Here is a 17,534-nt window from a genome sequence, read left to right on the forward strand (position 1 = left end):
TCATATCATTCATTATATTTCTGTTATATATAACACTATGTCTGTACACTTTGCTGATAACATAGGCACCTGTGAATACAGGACATTTACCTGCAGAGGAGTGTTATCACATGAATGTATAGATATGTAGATAAGATCTGGAGACTGCTTCCACACGTGTGTGCTCTATGTTGAAATCATTCAGTGTTATGTCGATTGGTGGCGTAAATTTTAAAAAAGCAGCTACTGAAGATGATCTGGCCTGTGAGACCTGGATGTAATTTCTACCATACACCATATACTGCTAAAATAAATAACATCAAATTAAGGTTTTGTTATATATAGTAATAATTATACAAAGATGCAAAATACTTATTCATATTCATTTGAGAAATGAACCTCTGACTGCCTAATAAATGCTTGATCTAGCTGCTTTCGTATCCAGCCTACATTACCCACAATGCACTGGGCGCGGCTCATTTCCGGTCCTGCGCCGTCTCTGGAGCGGATTGGAACCCGGAGTCAGGATTCGATAAATGAACAGTCTCCTGCAGAAAAGGTAACGCGTTTTCCCACAAACACACGCCGGGTTTCGACCAAGCGGAGACGCAGTCTTGTAGTAAACATGCAGCCGCTTCGCCCCGTCCGCCCCCGGCCTCCCTGCGCCGCCTCCGCCGCTCACCGCCTGCCGTTGAAGAGCATCGACTCCGGTTTGGGGGTTTGCGTCTCCGGTCCATCCGCCATGCCGACTGTTCTTTGTTACAGTCCGGTGAAGAGGAGCCGCGGCTCAGATCGGTGTTAAAACCCGGCAAGACGCTGGGAGCGATTCAAATCCTGGATCCCACCTCCCAGCCGGACTGCACACGTTATTAACATGTTTGGCCTGGCTGTGTGGCTGCACGGCATAAAGATAATGTGCATGTTGTTGTAACGCACCGCCGTTAATGCGTCTGATGCATTCAAGTGTCCCAGGATAAATGTGTGTGCTGGCTCGGAAGTTCACTTCATTCTAACACAGTCTTTTAAAAAAGCAGTTCCTACATATAAATGCACACTTTCCTCTGTACGGATCCTTGTTTCCTGTTCATGTGTCGGTTATAATTCAGCTCTTCTTCTGTCTGTAGGTTCCAGTGATGGCAGAGCAGACGCCAGATGAGTTCATCTGTGAGTATGAATCCAGCTGTCACTGTGTGTGTGTGTGTGTGTGTGTGTGTGTGTCTGTGTGTGTGTGTGTGTGTCTGTGTCTGTGTCTGTGTGTGTGTGTGTCTGTGTGTCTGTGTCTGTGTGTGTGTGTGTGTGTGTGTGTGTGAGAGAGAGACCAGGCAGTGATGACAGGTGTGATGTGTGTCGCAGGGTGCGAGGACTGTGGCCAGTACCATGACTCCGAGTGTCCTGAGCTGGGGCCGCTGGTGACCGTCCAGGACTCCTTCGTCCTCAGCCGAGCTCGGTGAGTGAGTGGCAGTGAGTTGATCGGACCATAGAGGCTACTGGATTCTAACTTCTCTGGTGCTGACAGTCATCAGGCCTGCTGTGGTGTCCCCCAAGCAAGTTCCCAAATTGGCTTAGGAAGTTTCCTAAATCTTAAAGTCACACCGGAAGTATTTCATAGGTAGACATGATAAGAGCTGTTCGGATTCTCTAAATGCATAGGAGAGGGTGGTTCACATTCTTCCTTTCCTATCGCTTTTAGCATAGTGTACAATGGACTTTTCTATGTGAAAGGAAAGGAAAAATAGACGGCCCACAATTCATTGCGGCAGCAGTATTTAACATAACGCACCATGCACAAATGTAAACAATTAAATCCGAAGTAGAAGAAGAAGAGTATGAATATGACCCTGAAGGGACGCACGCCATTATGAAGCATTTACTTCTAATGCCACACATGGCAGATGCATGTCAATAACATCCGCCGTCGCATAATGACGTAGTGTATTGAAAGTGGAGTTAGATTCTCTGAGCACAGCTGTCCGCTTTTCGTAAGTCCTATGAATCCTCCTTTATACCCGTCCTTGACCTCACAACGTTTTCCATTGAGTTCAAGGAATAGTAGATAGGAAGGACAATCCGAATACACCCCCAGTTTGCAGCAGGTGTACGCTGACCTCCGACCTCTTTATGGCGACTGACGGTGGGTCTGGCGTTTGAAAATACAAAGATGTGACAAGTGTCATGTTACTGACATTATAGAACTTGCAGAGAGATTGTGTGACTACGTAGCCCACTGCAGCAGGTGGACTTTCTGGAGTTCCATCCCACACCTTCTAGATTTGTATCTTCAGGCTAATCCATATTTTATTTTTAAATGGTCCTGAAAATAGCATGGAGACTGTGTGATCACATAACACCCGGTGAAGTACTGTACTTAGAAAAGGATTTTTACATTATTGCCACTTCATAACACCCATACTACGTACTTGTCCTTGTCTTGGATCAGGTCTTCTCTACCAAACAGCCTGGAGATCAGAGAGGTGGCTGATGGGACGGAGGGCGTGTTCGTCCTGCGACGGCTGGTCAAGAGGACGCGGTTTGGCCCCTTTGAGGCTAAGCGGGTCCCCCACCTGGAGAGGGAAGGCGCGTTTCCTCTGAAGGTGGATCCTGATGAATCCTGTTTACTTGTAGAGTGGACACATTCAGTGCCTTGTTTTCTGTGATCGTTGCCTCTGCTATATTATCGTCCTCCCTCTCCCCAATGGGCAGATCTTTCAGGGGGACGGTCTGGTGGTGTGTTTTGACTCCAGCAGTGAAGAGGACTGCAATTGGATGATGCTGGTGCGGCCTGCGACTGACCACAAACACCAGAACCTGGCGGCTTACCAGCAGGACGACGACGTGTACTTCAACACCTCCCAGGTACCTGCATCCTTCCTAAACCTGAGCCTCTTTCTAACTCGAGGCTGGTGTTGGTTCTCACGTTTGCCTCCTCCGTCTTTTTCCCAGGATGTGCTCCCGGGCACAGAGCTGAGGGTCTGGTACGGGGCCTTCTATGCCAAGAAGATGGAGAAGCCCATGCTGAAGTCTCCACTTCAACCACCACCTCCTCCACAAGGTAGATGATATTACAGCCCCGGGTGCTTTTGTAGATTACCACGGCAACAATGTGAATTTTGTCTTCTAGTTTTTCTTTCTTTTCCTCAGATGTGACATCTTCAACTGCTAACACGGAGACCTCGGAGAAAACCGAGGCCCACATACCAACAGGGACTGACGAGCCCAACGCAGGTGCGATTCACTAAGTCATCTCCCGTCACTGTGTCTGAGGAATATTTACTCTTCTTACATATATGTTCAGGGAAATTCTGTCTCTTCATTTTAAGCTTTCATTAGCATTTGATTGTGGTTCCGACCTTCAGCACGTCTCTAAACTGAGGAAATGCTGTGTCGTGGCTGCTCCTTCTGAATCTCCTCCTTCTTTCTGTTAATCACAGGCAACATGCTGACTCACCTGGATGAGGTGAAGACAGTAAGTGTGCTTCCGGGCGACCCAGTCCTCCCCCAAGAAGAGAGCCTGGTCGGCCCTGATGAGGAGGAGGAGGAGGAGGTTGCCCCCCCTGCAGTTCAGCCGGGCCCCAAGAGAGGGCACGGCCGAGGCGGGAGGAGAGCAAAGGGACGCAGGTCTCGGGCCACAGCTACCGCCAGCAAAAAGAAAGGTGAGAGCAAAAAGGTCGGCTTGAATAAACTGTTTAACTTGTGATGTATTTTGGACCAGTTCATGGAAACTGGTCTGACGTTGTTGAAGGATGGCTGAACAGTTGTAATGGATCTAAAATGTCTCTCCATTTTAAAATCGGGTTTGTGTCAGCCCAAGAAAGAGCGAAAGCTCTTTTAGAGACTCTATTCTCAACTGACCGACTACAAGGACACACTCACAGTGTGTGATAGAAATTCCTCACAGTAAAAGCGGAGGCACCAGTGGTTGCATTTCACAGAGCAGTGCAGGCCCTCACAGAGACCTCGGCACAGACAGCTCTCACTTCATTCCTTCTACTGAAAAAAAATAATCTGTTCCCTTTCTACACTATCACCGTCACTCTCACCCTGTCTCTGTGGACGTGTTGTGCATCGCGTCATTTTGAGCTGAACACTTTGCAACAGGTTCGGACACATTCCGCCGAGGTTGCTGAATGGCATTCTGGGCAATTTCGCAACTCACTTTCTGAAGTGGTTAGAAGATGGAGCAGAAACAAATACCTGCAAAACGGGTGACATTCCCAACAGCCTCGGCTCTTCCATGTGTTTGGTGTTAATAAGCAAATGTTGGCATGGTAACACATCAAACTAAGAATGTGAACATGATAATCATTATATTAGTGTGACACTCATTACCACCCGATGAGACATCTACTGTAGATTTTTTGTTGACATTGGACACCCGTTGTGTGCAGAGGTCAAGCCCCCAGTGGAGACCTCTGCCTCGGAGGCCTCGGAGGTGACGGCGGCAGCAGCAGCGAGTGCCCCAGAGAGCGGGCCTGTCCTGAAGAGACACAAAGTCAGAGAGCACAAGAGGGTGTACCGCTGCTCCCTCTGCAATAAGGTCTTCCAGAACAGCAGCAACCTCAACAGACACGTCCGATCTCATGGTACGTGGGGATTTGAAAAGAGTGTCAAATTATTTCAAATGAAGAAAAATGAAAAGCATCAGATGGGCAACGCTGTATATACTGTATGTCATTTGGTCAATGCTAACTTTTCTTATTGAAATAACCGCATTTCGTAATGACGTAATCAATGGTGTCATTTATACCAGATGATGACGAATGATTGGTTGACCTGAAGATGTAGATCATGTCTCTAACCTTACTGGTTGCAAAAGTAAATGCTTTACCTCACTGTATGATGCTAAGATGATAAGCTTTAAGTCGTGTCAATAGCTGTATAGGACCATAATGATTTTCTTCTTTGTGACTTCCTAATGACGTCACTTTATTATATGACGTCATAAGATGGGGGAATCATTTTCTGATCAATATAAGTATTAGATTGTCTCTGTATTATTTGTGGAGGTATCTTGAAAAAAACATGTTTGATGACCTTCACCTTTGACCAATCATCTCGAAAGAGATATCGGCTCCAAAGTAATATTCTAATAAGTTTGGTGAAATTCTGTCCATACATTTTTTTGTTATTTTTCCTTTGTACACACACACGGGGGCGGAATCAACCTTCCCCACCTCTAGATACTCCAGTGCGCAGGTTGATAAAAGTTCATTGGATGCACAGTGTGAAAGTGTCTTTTGTGTTTGTCCTCCCAGGTGACAAGCTGTTCAAGTGTGATGAATGTGACAAGTTGTTCAGCCGCAAGGAGAGTCTGAAGCAGCACATCTCTTACAAGCACAGCAAGAATATGGTGAGTAACACGCCAGCCTGTCCCTCAAGGGTTTCTACTCACCTCGCTGGATAATGTCTTCTTTAATGTGTGCCCAACAGCCGGACCAGGAGTACAAACACAAATGCAACACGTGTGAGAAATCCTTTCGCCTGGAAAATGCCTTAAAGTTCCACAACTGCCGGACAGGTAGCATATAGAACAAGTAGCTGTTGTATTTTTATTTTTTTTTTAATTCATTTTCTTTCTTGTTTTTTTTCCCCCGTTGCAAAATGTCTCTGATCCCCTCACTCCCAGGTTTTATCCCCTCTAATTTTTCATGGTCTTCTTTTTCCTCCGTCTCCAGACGACAAGACGTTCCAGTGTGATATCTGCTCGCGGTTCTTCTCCACCAACAGCAACCTCTCAAAGCACAAGAAGAAGCACGGCGAGAAGCTCTATTCCTGCGAAATCTGCAACAAGATGTTCTATCGCAAAGACGTGATGCAGGAGCACCACAGGAGGCACGGCGTGGGTGGGTCGCACACGAGCAGAGAAGCGTCGGTGTGAAATATTTAACTTGTGTTTAGTGGCAACATTCATGTTTTAGATGACATCGGCCCTGTTTTAATCGGTCAAGTGCACAGCAGTAGGGCTCAGCCCGTCAGATCACTGGTCTGAGGACTGTGAGACGGATGAGCCAATCACAGGAGAGCATGATAACAATACTTAAACAAACAGAAAGACACTTTTCAAGGAAATCATTGTTTTCAAGGTGTGACGCGAACCCACTGCACCACAGAGCCGCCGCCAGCGGCAGATGGTGTTGGATTTACTTGTACAATGATGATAGAAATACATTTTGAAAAACAGTTTGGTGAAGCAGTTCATATGATCGCATATTCTGTGGCAGCCTGGTGTCACTTGCATGTGATGTAATGAGGGTAAAGACAGTAGACAACCAGTGTAATGGCCCTGTGCTGTGACACGGCAGATATCTGATCATGTGTGTCCTGCTGCCTTCAGGTGGCTGCAGGGATTTAATTATCTGTAGGTGATAATTCACAGTATAAACAGACCCTGTCCGAATCATATTTACTTATGAATCAATGCAGACTGATTTTTCAGTATTCGTGCGTAAACCTCAAAACAGTATTCAGAAGTTATATTCATTATTTAAAACTCAGGTGTTTGTTTAAAAATAGTGTGGCGCATTTGCTGCAAGAATTTAGATTTCTTTTTCAGTAACATCACCAGATTTCCTTTGGAGTCACATTGTAGCACAGAGAGAGACACGTGGTTCTGGGACATCTGTTCTCAGAGTCTAAGATTTATTTTCGTCCAAAATACCACCCAGTTCGTTCCTCTTCACTGGTCTGTGCACAGCGCCAATTGTGCCACCGCAAACTCTTTTGAATAGTTGGGAACTTCTAGTTTTATCACAGGCAGATGTATTGACAGGACGTGTCACCATATTTCTTCTACATCAAGCTCTTTGCTTAAACTAAACCCATAATGCGTCTGGACAGGACCGAAGCACTTGAAGCGAGAGGAGCTGGAGGCCAACGGAGAAGAAGGGACCAAGTACAGGAAGGAGCCGTCGCCCTGTCCCATCTGTGGCAAGGTGAGCACTCATGGCAGCAGGTACAAATAACTGTTCACGAGCCCAGTTGTCCACGTGTACGGTGACGTGCGTTTGTGTGCGCAGGTGTTCTCCTGCAGGAGCAACATGAACAAGCATCTGTTGACTCACGGTGATAAGAAGTACACCTGCGAGATCTGCGGCCGCAAATTCTTCCGCGTGGACGTCCTTCGAGACCACATTCACGTTCACTTCAAGGTGAGACAGAGGAGGGAAGTATCAGGGGGGAAAAATGTAATTCTCTGATACTGAATCCTGTGAACTGAGCTCAGTCTCAACTGACTTGGTCAAAAACTTCAGGTAAACATCTAACAACACAGGAAACGTTCAGCTGCACGTACTGCTACTTACAGCGTGCTGTTATGTTATGTTATGTTGAAAGAATGTTTTACACATAATCAGTTGCGACAAAAACTCAGGATTTAGAGGAAAAAGAGAGAGAGATTCCATGTTTTCCGTGCTTTAACTCTTTAATTGCATGCTGTAAACTAGAGACCATCTTGAGATGGGATCACACCCCGCCATCATGTTGACATTCTGACCTATTAGTACTCAGAAGTCATTACTACATTAAAGGGATGACACGGTTACCGGTTTCACGGTCAACCACGGTGAAATTCACAACCGTTTCAAATTTTAATTATCATTAAAACTGCGGTGGATTACCACAGTAGTCTACCCCAGTAAATACTGTCCAGCTCCGTTAACAATAATCTTCCAGACGCAGGCGCAACAACGTGGGTTTGTTGTGGATCCGAGTAGCATTCTTTTTTTATTTTACTATCATGCTCCTCTGTCATAATCCACCAACTCCCTTTGACGACAGAGAGAATCAGTCATGAGAGCTATATGTCGTCTATGAGGTCTAGCGCAGAACACACACTTTCAGTTTCAGTTTCCTGAGAGAGAGACAGCCGGTTTCATTTATGTTAAATCTGATTGTTTCATGGTGGGGGTTTTTCTTTTGCAAGGAAAAAAAGAACAATGAGCCGTCCTTTTGAAAGGTTTATATACCAGTATGTAAAATTTGCATCATATTTTAACAATACCGTGATCATTTTTGTCACTTTAACCGTGATGTTAAATTTTTTATACTGTTACATCTGTACTACATTATAACATGGGCATTCTTACACGTGCAAAACAATACAAGCCATGCTGGTGCAGCTGGTAAACATTCATAAATTGTGCGGCCTTGATCCAAATCTACTGTACTTATACTTAATCATATGTTCAGTACATCCATCCCAAGAAATGTGATTTTCTCCACTGAAATACAGGTTAAATTTACGACCATCTTTGGATCCATTCTGTTGCCTCCTGTCATTCCAGGCTAAGGGCATATTGAAGGGGTAATGTTTTTTTTACCAGTCAACAAAGCCAACTCATTCACAGACAGGGGTAATCCAAGTGTTGGTAGTTGATGCTTCCATACTGTTGCTATCATTTCAAGATGCCATGGATGTGACTGAAATACCCAAAGCACACCCTGTTAGATGAAACTAGTGTTAGATGAGAGCAGATATGTGACTGTGGTTATCAAATAGCACCATAGATCATACACATTTCATTAAATCACGTTTTCTACACTTCCACTGGATCTTAGCTGCGTTTTGACTTTGATCATTTCAAAGAGTCGCTTCTGTTCCAGGACATAGCCTTGATGGACGAGCAGGAGAGAGAATGCTTCATCAAGAAAATCGGCATCTCGGCAGGCAACAGCGACGAAACGGACGACGATGATGATGAAGAGGAGGACGACCCTGAGCACCACAAGTACAACTGCAAGAAATGTCAAGTACGTTTTTTTCTTGACACACACTTTTTGTTCTTGATCTGAAGCCACTTATTCACCACAGAGGGTTGGTGTGGAAATACATTTTAGAATATAAAATGTTTTGTCTTTCAGTTATCTTGAGCAAAGTGTTGCTCTGGGTCAAGTTCACGTACACATTCAAGACTGTTCAATAATCAAACTGTGGTGACATATACATAAAGCCTTCTGATAAATACAGCTAACAGCAGATTGTGTAACATAAACTTACAGTGTGGAATCTGCACCATGGATCCGCACATATCTTTGTTTGTCACCAACAATCGCGCGCACACATATTTGAGCATCTGCGTCTGCGTCTCCAGCTGTCGTTTGCAAAGGGGAAGGAGTACCTGAAGCACATCATGGAGCAGCACAAGGAGCGAGGCTACGGCTGCGCGATCTGTAACCGACGCTTCGCACTGAAAGCCACGTACAACGCTCACCTGGTCATCCACAGAGAGCAGCTGCCCGACCCTGCAGTGCAGAAGTAAGACTGCAGAGAGCTCACATGTTTTTTGCGTTAGTTAAGCATTGTTGAATCAGGCTGAGGCACCAGATAAGGACGGAGACAAGGATGTCAGCTGAGCTCCGTACTGTGCTGATTGTGAAAAATACACAATACATTGCTCTGTCACCTTTTTTACATGCTGAGAACCAATGTGAGTCCTTTACCCCCCCCCCTCCCATTAATGTCAATCATAGAAGAGGAGATGGAGAGACATATGTTTGAAAATGAAATGCGGGTGAAAGTAAATATAACAAATGTGTTGCTTGTCATTTGTATCACAAGTGTAATAATTATTGAGAGGTAAGTTATTTTAGTACTGTAGCTAAAAGTAGATGGTCTAATTTTTAATCCATAGAGATGAAAATGAAAACTGAAATAAAGCAGCTGTCAAATCTGCTCCTTGGTCCTGAAGGTACATCCATCCATGTGAAATCTGTGGCCGAATCTTCAACAGTATCGGTAACCTGGAGAGACACAAGATCATCCACACTGGTGAGCTGCACTGAGATCTCTCTTCACAATGTTGGTCACTTTCCCCTCATGTGATCCTAAACCTTTTGATTCTGAAGTTCCCTAACATGGACATTTGAACGCAGACTCCCAACTGGTCACCTGTTGCTTCTATCGTCATATTGACGTGACCTCACACAGTCCCTGTGACCCATTTACAATGGGTTCCTAATTCCTCTCGCTGAACTTGATGCATAGGAGAGTAAACCCTGTGAGGCCTTTTGCTTGCGTGAGTTGTTCCATGTTCTTGAAGAAAAAGGATTTATGCAATCAAAAAATGTTTTGAGTTTATTTGTTCCAGGAATAATAACCGCCATGTTGGTGGGACATCGGAGCCTTGGGATTATTAATTAATTTTCTGGAAAAGATCTAATATCGCTGGATTTCATCACATTTCTTTTCCTGCTCTAACTCAGGTCCGATTTTAAACAAACTAAACTAAAATGTCCATGCTTTGGATACAAGGTGGAGGAATAATGTTGATCCTGTATTCAGTCAGTAAGTTTGTTGTGGGCTCCAACCTGATGTCTTTTAGTAACTTTAATAAGTGAGATATGTGATGTGTGATCATTCAGGGGTGAAGAGCCACTGCTGTGACAAGTGTGGCAAATCCTTTGCGAGGAAAGACATGCTGAAGGAGCACCTCCGGGTTCATGACGACATCCGAGATTTCCTGTGCGCCGAGTGTGGGAAAGGTGAGGTTCTCACTGCTACATCGCACGACTTTTCTTTTTTCCGGAATAGAGTAGTTGATGTTTGGATCATTGCCACATTGGGGACGTGTTTTTCTGTGCAGGCATGAAGACCAAACACGCTTTGAGGCACCACATGAAACTTCACAAGGGCATCAAAGAGTATGAGTGTAAGGCGTGTAATCGCAAGTTTGCCCAGAAGGTCAACATGCTGAAACACTACAAGAGACATACGGGTGAGTAAAAATGATGTGTGTGTTACAGATTCATGATACAAAAAAGTATGTGCTGTAACTGTGTGGTCCTTCTTTTGCCTGCAGGTGTGAAGGACTTCATGTGTGAGCTGTGTGGAAAGACGTTCAGTGAGAGGACGACTCTAGAGACACACAAGCTCATTCACACAGGCAAGTTCCTCCTGTCGGGCCATGTTAAAATGAGGCTGGTACACTGACTATAATAAGCCATGCAACAAGTGGAACACGGGAGCCTGTAATTTGGCTTTTTTTGGGGGCGCTATGTTCATAGCCAGAAGTGAATCTGCAGCCTGATTTATGCAGCCGGCCGTACATAGAAAACACCAAACCACCACTTAGAAATCAACGGTAATGTTTACTATAAAACTCGAGAGTTGAGGTGGGAAAGAAAAAAACTGAGGGAAAAAAACTACATCAATACACAAAGCATATTCTTTTCTGACAGGAGTCACCAGAATAGTCAAAGATACAGTGCATCCGGAAAGTATTCACAGCGCTTGACTTTCTCCACGTTTTGTTACAGCCTTATTCCAAAATGGATTAATTTCATTTTTTCCTCAATTTTAAACACAATACCCCATAATGACAGTGAAAAAGGTATGTTTGACATTTTTGCAAATTTATTAAAAATAAAGAACAAAAATATACATAAGTATTCACAGCCTTTACTCAATACTTTGTTGAAGCACCTTTGGCACCAATTACAACCTCAAGTCTTTGAGTATGATGTTACAAGCTTGGCAACTATTTTTGGGCAGTTGCTCCCATTCTTCTTCGCAAGACCTCTCAAGCTCCATCAGGTTGGATGGGGAGCGTCCGTGCACAGCCATATTCAGATCTCTCCAGAGATGTTCAATCGGGTTCAAGTCTGGGCCTCTCAAGGACATTTCACAGAGTTGTCCCATAGCCACTCCTTTGTTATCTTGGCTGTGTGCTGAGGGTCGTTGTCATGTTGTAAGATGAACCTTCGCCCCAGTCTGAGGACCAGAGCGCTCTGGAGCAGGTTTTCATCAAGGATGTCTCTGTACATTGCTACATTCATCTTATCCTCGACCCTGACTAGTCTCCCAGTTCCTGCCACTGAAAAACATCCCCACAGCATGATGCTGCCACCACCATGCTTCATTGTAGGGATGGTATTGGCCAGGTGATGAGCAGTGCCTGGTTTCCTCCACACATGACGCTTGGCAGTCAGGCCAAAGAGTTGAATCTTTGTTTCATCGGACCAAAATATTTTGTTTCTCATGGTCTGTGAGTCCTTCAGGTGCCTTTTGTCAAACTCCAGACGGGCTGTCATGTGCCTTTTACTGAGGAGTGGCCTCCGTCTGGCCGATCTGCCATACAGGCCTGATTGGTGGAGTGCTGCAGTTCCTTGGACTTCATGTTTGGGTTTGTCCTCTGACAACTGTGAGACCTTATATAGACACAGGTGTGTGCCTTTCCTAATCATGTCCAATCAACTGAATGGACCACAGGTGGCCTCCAATCTCAAGGATGATCAGTGGAAACAGGACGCACCTGAGATCAATGAGTGTCATGACAAAGGCTGTGAATACTTATGGACATTTTATTTTTTCCTTCTTTATTTTAACTAATTTTTCTAAAATGTCAAACTTTTTTCTCTCTGTCATTATGGGGTTGTGTTTGTGGAATTTTCAGGAAAAAATTATTTAATCCAATTTGGAATAAGGCTGTAACATAACAAATGTGGAAAAGTGAAGCGCTTCTTCTGTTAGACTGAATTTAAAATTTTCAACTTACAGTGTGTTTATCTGACAGGCCAACGTTAACGTTAGCTACTTATGAGTTGATAAAGTTGAGAGACACTGTGGATTCTATCTCTTGATTGAAATGACTAGAACACGTAGTAATTGTTATTGTGTTGGTACTCATGTTAAAATGAGTTGTAAAGGGGTTTGTTGTATGCACATCTCGTCTTTGAGGTTGTCGATGTGTGATTTAACAGTTCCTTTCACACAAAGTTTGATAAATCACAAACCTCTGATGAATGTCGGCTAGCAAATATTACCCAGACTTGGCAACCACCTTATTCCTGGCAAGAAGGCAAAACGATTTATTTCCCAAAATGTCAAACTATTCCTTTAAGTATGATACATAAAGCTTTATTTACTTTCACATTCCACTGAAAAGGGTCAAAACTCTGAATTAAACTCCCACCATCAGTGTTTAAATCAGTGAGTTAAGCACGCCTGGCTGACCCCACTCCCCACTTTCTCCCTGCAGTGGGGAAGACGTGGACATGTGCGACCTGTGATAAGAAGTACCTGACCGAGTACATGCTGCAGAAGCATGTCCACCTGACCCACGAGAAGGTGGAGGCCCAGTCGTGTGACCTCTGCGGGACAAAGGTGTCCACTCGCGCATCCATGAACCGACACCTGCGACGTAAACACACTGAGGTGAGTCGTGTTAGGAAGTAATCCATGTGTTTGATCACTCAGGCCAGTAGCTGTTGTCAAATCCTAAAGGTAAACCCCGTCCAACTGTCATTATTTGCCTTCATGCCTCCAGGAGGTGAACGCGAGGGCCGATGAGTTCGATGACCTCCAGGAAACTTCGACAATCAACGATTCCTCTATCAGCATTGTACAGGTTTGATTGTTAAAATTCAGATTTTCTTCTGATGATGCAGCCCACATGCCTTGTGTAGCTCTGACCAGGGACTCGTGTGAAAACAGGAGACAACATAATCATGGAGGAGTTTGTTTCACACGACAAATAGCTTTTCAGATCAATTTACATACCTAATAAATTAATCTGATGTATGTCTTTCTCCTCATACTCCAATCTCCCTTGAGGAGCACTGTCATGTATGATTGCACATAGAACCGAGTCCCTCTTCATTCACAGTATGATGATTGAATCATACATATGCATGCTTAGTGTTATTGCCTCAAATGTCTCATTGCATTACTATGACATCTTTTGTGTGCAATCACTATGACAAACTTGTGTTTGTAGAAAAATAAAATGAGTAAAATCTCATTTGAATTGTACAATGTCACTGAATAAATATCATAAAATGTTTGATCTTTCCACAGCCCACCCTGACCCTGGAAAAAGACGGCACGTCTCAAGAGAGACCCGGTCGACCATTCCGACAGCCCAAGAAGAAGCAGAGGGTTTCAGCCGAGCCGGAGCTCTCTGAGTCGGATGAATTTGTCGATTTCGCTGAGCCGAGGCACGAACCCATGACCGAATTCAGCGCCGTCATTGTCGGTGATGAAACTGAGACCAGCTCTGCTGTGCAGAGTATCCAGCAGGTACAAAAACCAGAACAAATGACTTTATGCAAAGGCAGGTGGCCTGCTTTATAGGCAAAACAGGAGCTGAAGTTTTTCCCAGAAAAAAAACAAAAAAGAAGCTGACTATACATTGCTGATGGAACGCAGAACAAATGATAATCTACAGACGCCACAATCATTTACATGTAGTAATATAATGATGTCAGCACTGGCTCTTTGTTGCTAGTATTGATTAATGTCGTGAAGCTGATCAGAACTGATCATTTGCCAACTGTTGGATATGATCAATAATAATAAACTGTCTCTAAATGGGAGATAATGAAATGCAACCTGTGAATCAGTCATAACACCTCTCTAATCAGTTACTAATTATGACTTTGTGATTATTAAACTGAAAATAATACTATGATAAACTATGTAGCAAATGTTAAGCAGCCGAACAAAGCTATGAGGAGTAAGACAGCAAATCTGCAGAAAGAGAAGGTAAATAAAGAATACAAATAAAATAATTGATTCAAATATGAATTTATATAGAATTCCATTTATCTTTGACAACACTTTGGCTTTGAGTCAGTATTTTATTTTTAAATGTGCTACATCCCATGTGAAGTCACAAAATGTATTCATATATGTATTACATTTATATTGAATAACTTCAAATATAATTTTAAAGAGTAGATGAGTCAGTAGATGAGTTTCTCTACTCATTGCATTTCTCTAACCTACCTGCTTTTGTGTTCTCAGGTGGTGGTTCTTACCGACACCGGTGCGCAATCGGCCGCCTCCCCCAACAGTTCGGTGGGGCTGACCAACATCACAGTCACGCCCATTACGAGCCACGCCCCTGCCCAGTTCACCAGCCTGCAGCCTGTAGCCGTGGGCCACCTGACTGCCAGCGACCGGCCCCTCACGCTGGACAATTCCATTCTCACGGTCACTTTCGACACAGTCAGTGGTTCCGCCATGCTCCACAACCGCCCTGCTGAGCTAGTCCCAGAGACGGTGGGACCCGGCGGAGGAGGAGCAGCGCCTCAGTCAGTTGCTCACTTCATCAACCTAACTACTCTGGTCAACCCCATGGGCCACCAGCTGGAGGGCCCGACTCTGGCCTGGAGGCCCGTACCGGCAGCTGAGGGCAGCCAGGTCACGCCCGTGGTGGAGGGAACTCATGGGGGGAGTCAGGAGGCCCAGAACCAGGGCTCAGAGCCAGGCCGACACGGCCACAGCCAACCGCCCACTCCACAGCAGCAGAGCAGCGCTGCACAGCAGATGTTCAGCTACTGAGCAGAGACTAGAGGTGCCGGTCACCTCACACTCACCCACATTGTTACATAGAGTAGATTTTATGACTGAACTGTGCGAGCTTTTATCACAGTCACCCAGATGCCTCTCCAGCTTCATGGAAATGAATTATATTAAAACGATTTTTCTTTTTTATACTAACACAAAAAGCCTTTTTTAAATTTACATAAAAAGAAAAGAAATGGTACATTCAGCCAAAAAAACACTCTGGAAGATTTACATTTCAAACCAAAGCAACATGTTGAATATTCAATTGCCTTACTAGCCTTTTAAAATCATGCATGTTTTCAAGATGAATCTGCTGCTCGAAAGATGAAACGTAACATTAGAAGACATTTGCGATTGACATGTTAAATGAAATCACCAGATTATGTGATATACGTGATGGTTGGCTTATTCCTAAAAGTGGCTAAATCAAGAAGTCTTGATTTTTGAATGCTGTAACTGTAATTGTTGTTTAACTGTGAGAGAAGAATACTGGAATCCTTTTTGTACGTTTATTTTTAAAACAAAATACCTCCTTTAAAAATGGGTCTTTTTTTCATCTTTTTAAATTCAGGTCAACAATGATAACTGCACAATCGAGGGAATGTGTGTGTGTGTGTGTGTGTGTGTGTGTGTGCGTGCGTGCATGCGTCCCACACTAATCAGAACCAATGCTAAATAATGTATATAGTGAAGACTGTTGGGTTGAAGTAGTCCACTGGAGCCAAAATGCAGACATCTGTCAAGGCAGGTATTGCAGAAAAGTAATGTTTGATCACATATACAGGCTTACAGTCTCTATCAGCAGGTGGGCAGGGAAAAGGACCTCAGGAAATCCAAAACTGACACTCAGGCAGCAAATTGAGGGAACGGGAACAAAAAAATGAAACAGAGTATGAGGTAACACCAGGGAGCAGGAACAAAAAGGGCAGAGACCAGGGAGCACAGAGACTAAATACACAAAGGAGGCGGGGCTAACTGGGCACAGGTGGAACGCATTAGGGCGGAGCAGCCAATCGCTGAAGAATAACAAAAGCAAAAACAGGAAATAACAAAACAAGTCCCAACAAAAGGAAAAAGGTCCAACCCCAAAAATCATTTCAATTGGGCATATAATAACAGATAAATGTATGAAACATGGAAGAATTGACATGATTAAAAACATAAATGCCTTTATGTTTCCTGTTCTGGTATCATGAAAGTAAATTGCAGGGTGAAAAGTTGCAGGGACGTTTGCCGCAATGCCGTCCTGTCATCCCTTCCCAGGAGACTTTAAAACATTTCAAACTTAGCTCACTCATGTGACAACAACAACTGAGTGGACAAACGTGACTCCCAACGACTCTGACAACCATTGTTAAAAACGGTTTCAACGACTGTCGTCTGAACCTTGTGGATAACCGTGACCTGGTTGAACGAGAATCTCAAAGATAACACAAAGAGACACACAGACTCCTTCATGTTTTGTGCACTTCCCTGTGCGAATGGAAGAATTAATCAGATTATTATTGTTTGGTAAATGTATAGATTATTTAAAATAATTTGAAAATTAAATCTGCCATTCACAAAAGTTTTTAGAACTTTAGCAGTGGTCCTCTAGTCACCTCCGTCAAGGAGGTTACATGATTGGTCCGGTTTAGGCTCTTGTTATCCTTGAGATTTTCTCGAACTTGACCAGAGTTTGACAACTCAGTTATTGTGAAATGGAGGAGGTTTGGAAGCAGAATGACTTGTAACACACTCTAACAGACTATAATCTGAATTGGCATTTTTAATTCTAACAGCAGTTTTGAATGAGAACACATTTTAATGGGTATGTGTAATATAACATAACGTACTTGTAGAGCACAAATGATTTTGTCTGAATCTGAAAATGGTAAATTACAAGTAAGGTGCAGGTCACCTTATACCCTGGCTGTCAATGATCAGTATCACTGAAGTAAAAAGTGACCAACATCTATCACAAGTAGCTCAGCAGACACATAATTAGTGTGTTGTATCATATCAATAAATACATAACATTCCCAACATTTCCCCCAAAACTATGATTTCAAGTCTTGTCACATAGCTGGACGTGTTAACATAAAACTTCCATTAGATGGCGACAAAGTCTGGCATCATCTCGAGTGGGTAAACATTTTGTAGTGTATTTACTTTTTGAATATTCACAATTCATTTAATTAACTCATTTAATATTTATTTTCCTGATAATCCCAGTTCCTGTAGACAAGATTTACAAGATTTAATATGAAGACCCTTCATCCAGAATGCATTG

At 43.7% G+C, this 17,534-nt stretch overlaps 1 protein-coding gene across 1 annotated transcript; it reads left to right on the forward strand.

Moving 5' to 3' along the window:
• Nucleotides 1-424: 424 nt before the first annotated feature.
• prdm15 (PR domain containing 15) lies at nucleotides 425-15,803 on the forward strand. Its single transcript, XM_035624186.2, has 24 exons — nucleotides 425-538; nucleotides 1,104-1,143; nucleotides 1,333-1,426; nucleotides 2,417-2,570; nucleotides 2,680-2,832; nucleotides 2,920-3,028; nucleotides 3,118-3,201; nucleotides 3,408-3,629; nucleotides 4,365-4,559; nucleotides 5,232-5,326; nucleotides 5,407-5,494; nucleotides 5,652-5,819; nucleotides 6,814-6,908; nucleotides 6,993-7,124; nucleotides 8,578-8,724; nucleotides 9,066-9,229; nucleotides 9,663-9,742; nucleotides 10,336-10,455; nucleotides 10,557-10,688; nucleotides 10,773-10,856; nucleotides 12,951-13,126; nucleotides 13,239-13,319; nucleotides 13,769-13,990; nucleotides 14,717-15,803. Exons 1-24 carry the CDS (start codon nucleotides 440-442, stop codon nucleotides 15,254-15,256), a joined length of 3,474 nt encoding a protein of 1,157 aa, XP_035480079.2. The 5' UTR covers nucleotides 425-439; the 3' UTR covers nucleotides 15,257-15,803.
• Nucleotides 15,804-17,534: the final 1,731 nt, after the last annotated feature.

The sequence above is a fragment of the Scophthalmus maximus genome, chromosome 2 (assembly GCF_022379125.1).
Source record: "Scophthalmus maximus strain ysfricsl-2021 chromosome 2, ASM2237912v1, whole genome shotgun sequence".
Taxonomy (NCBI): domain Eukaryota; kingdom Metazoa; phylum Chordata; class Actinopteri; order Pleuronectiformes; family Scophthalmidae; genus Scophthalmus; species Scophthalmus maximus.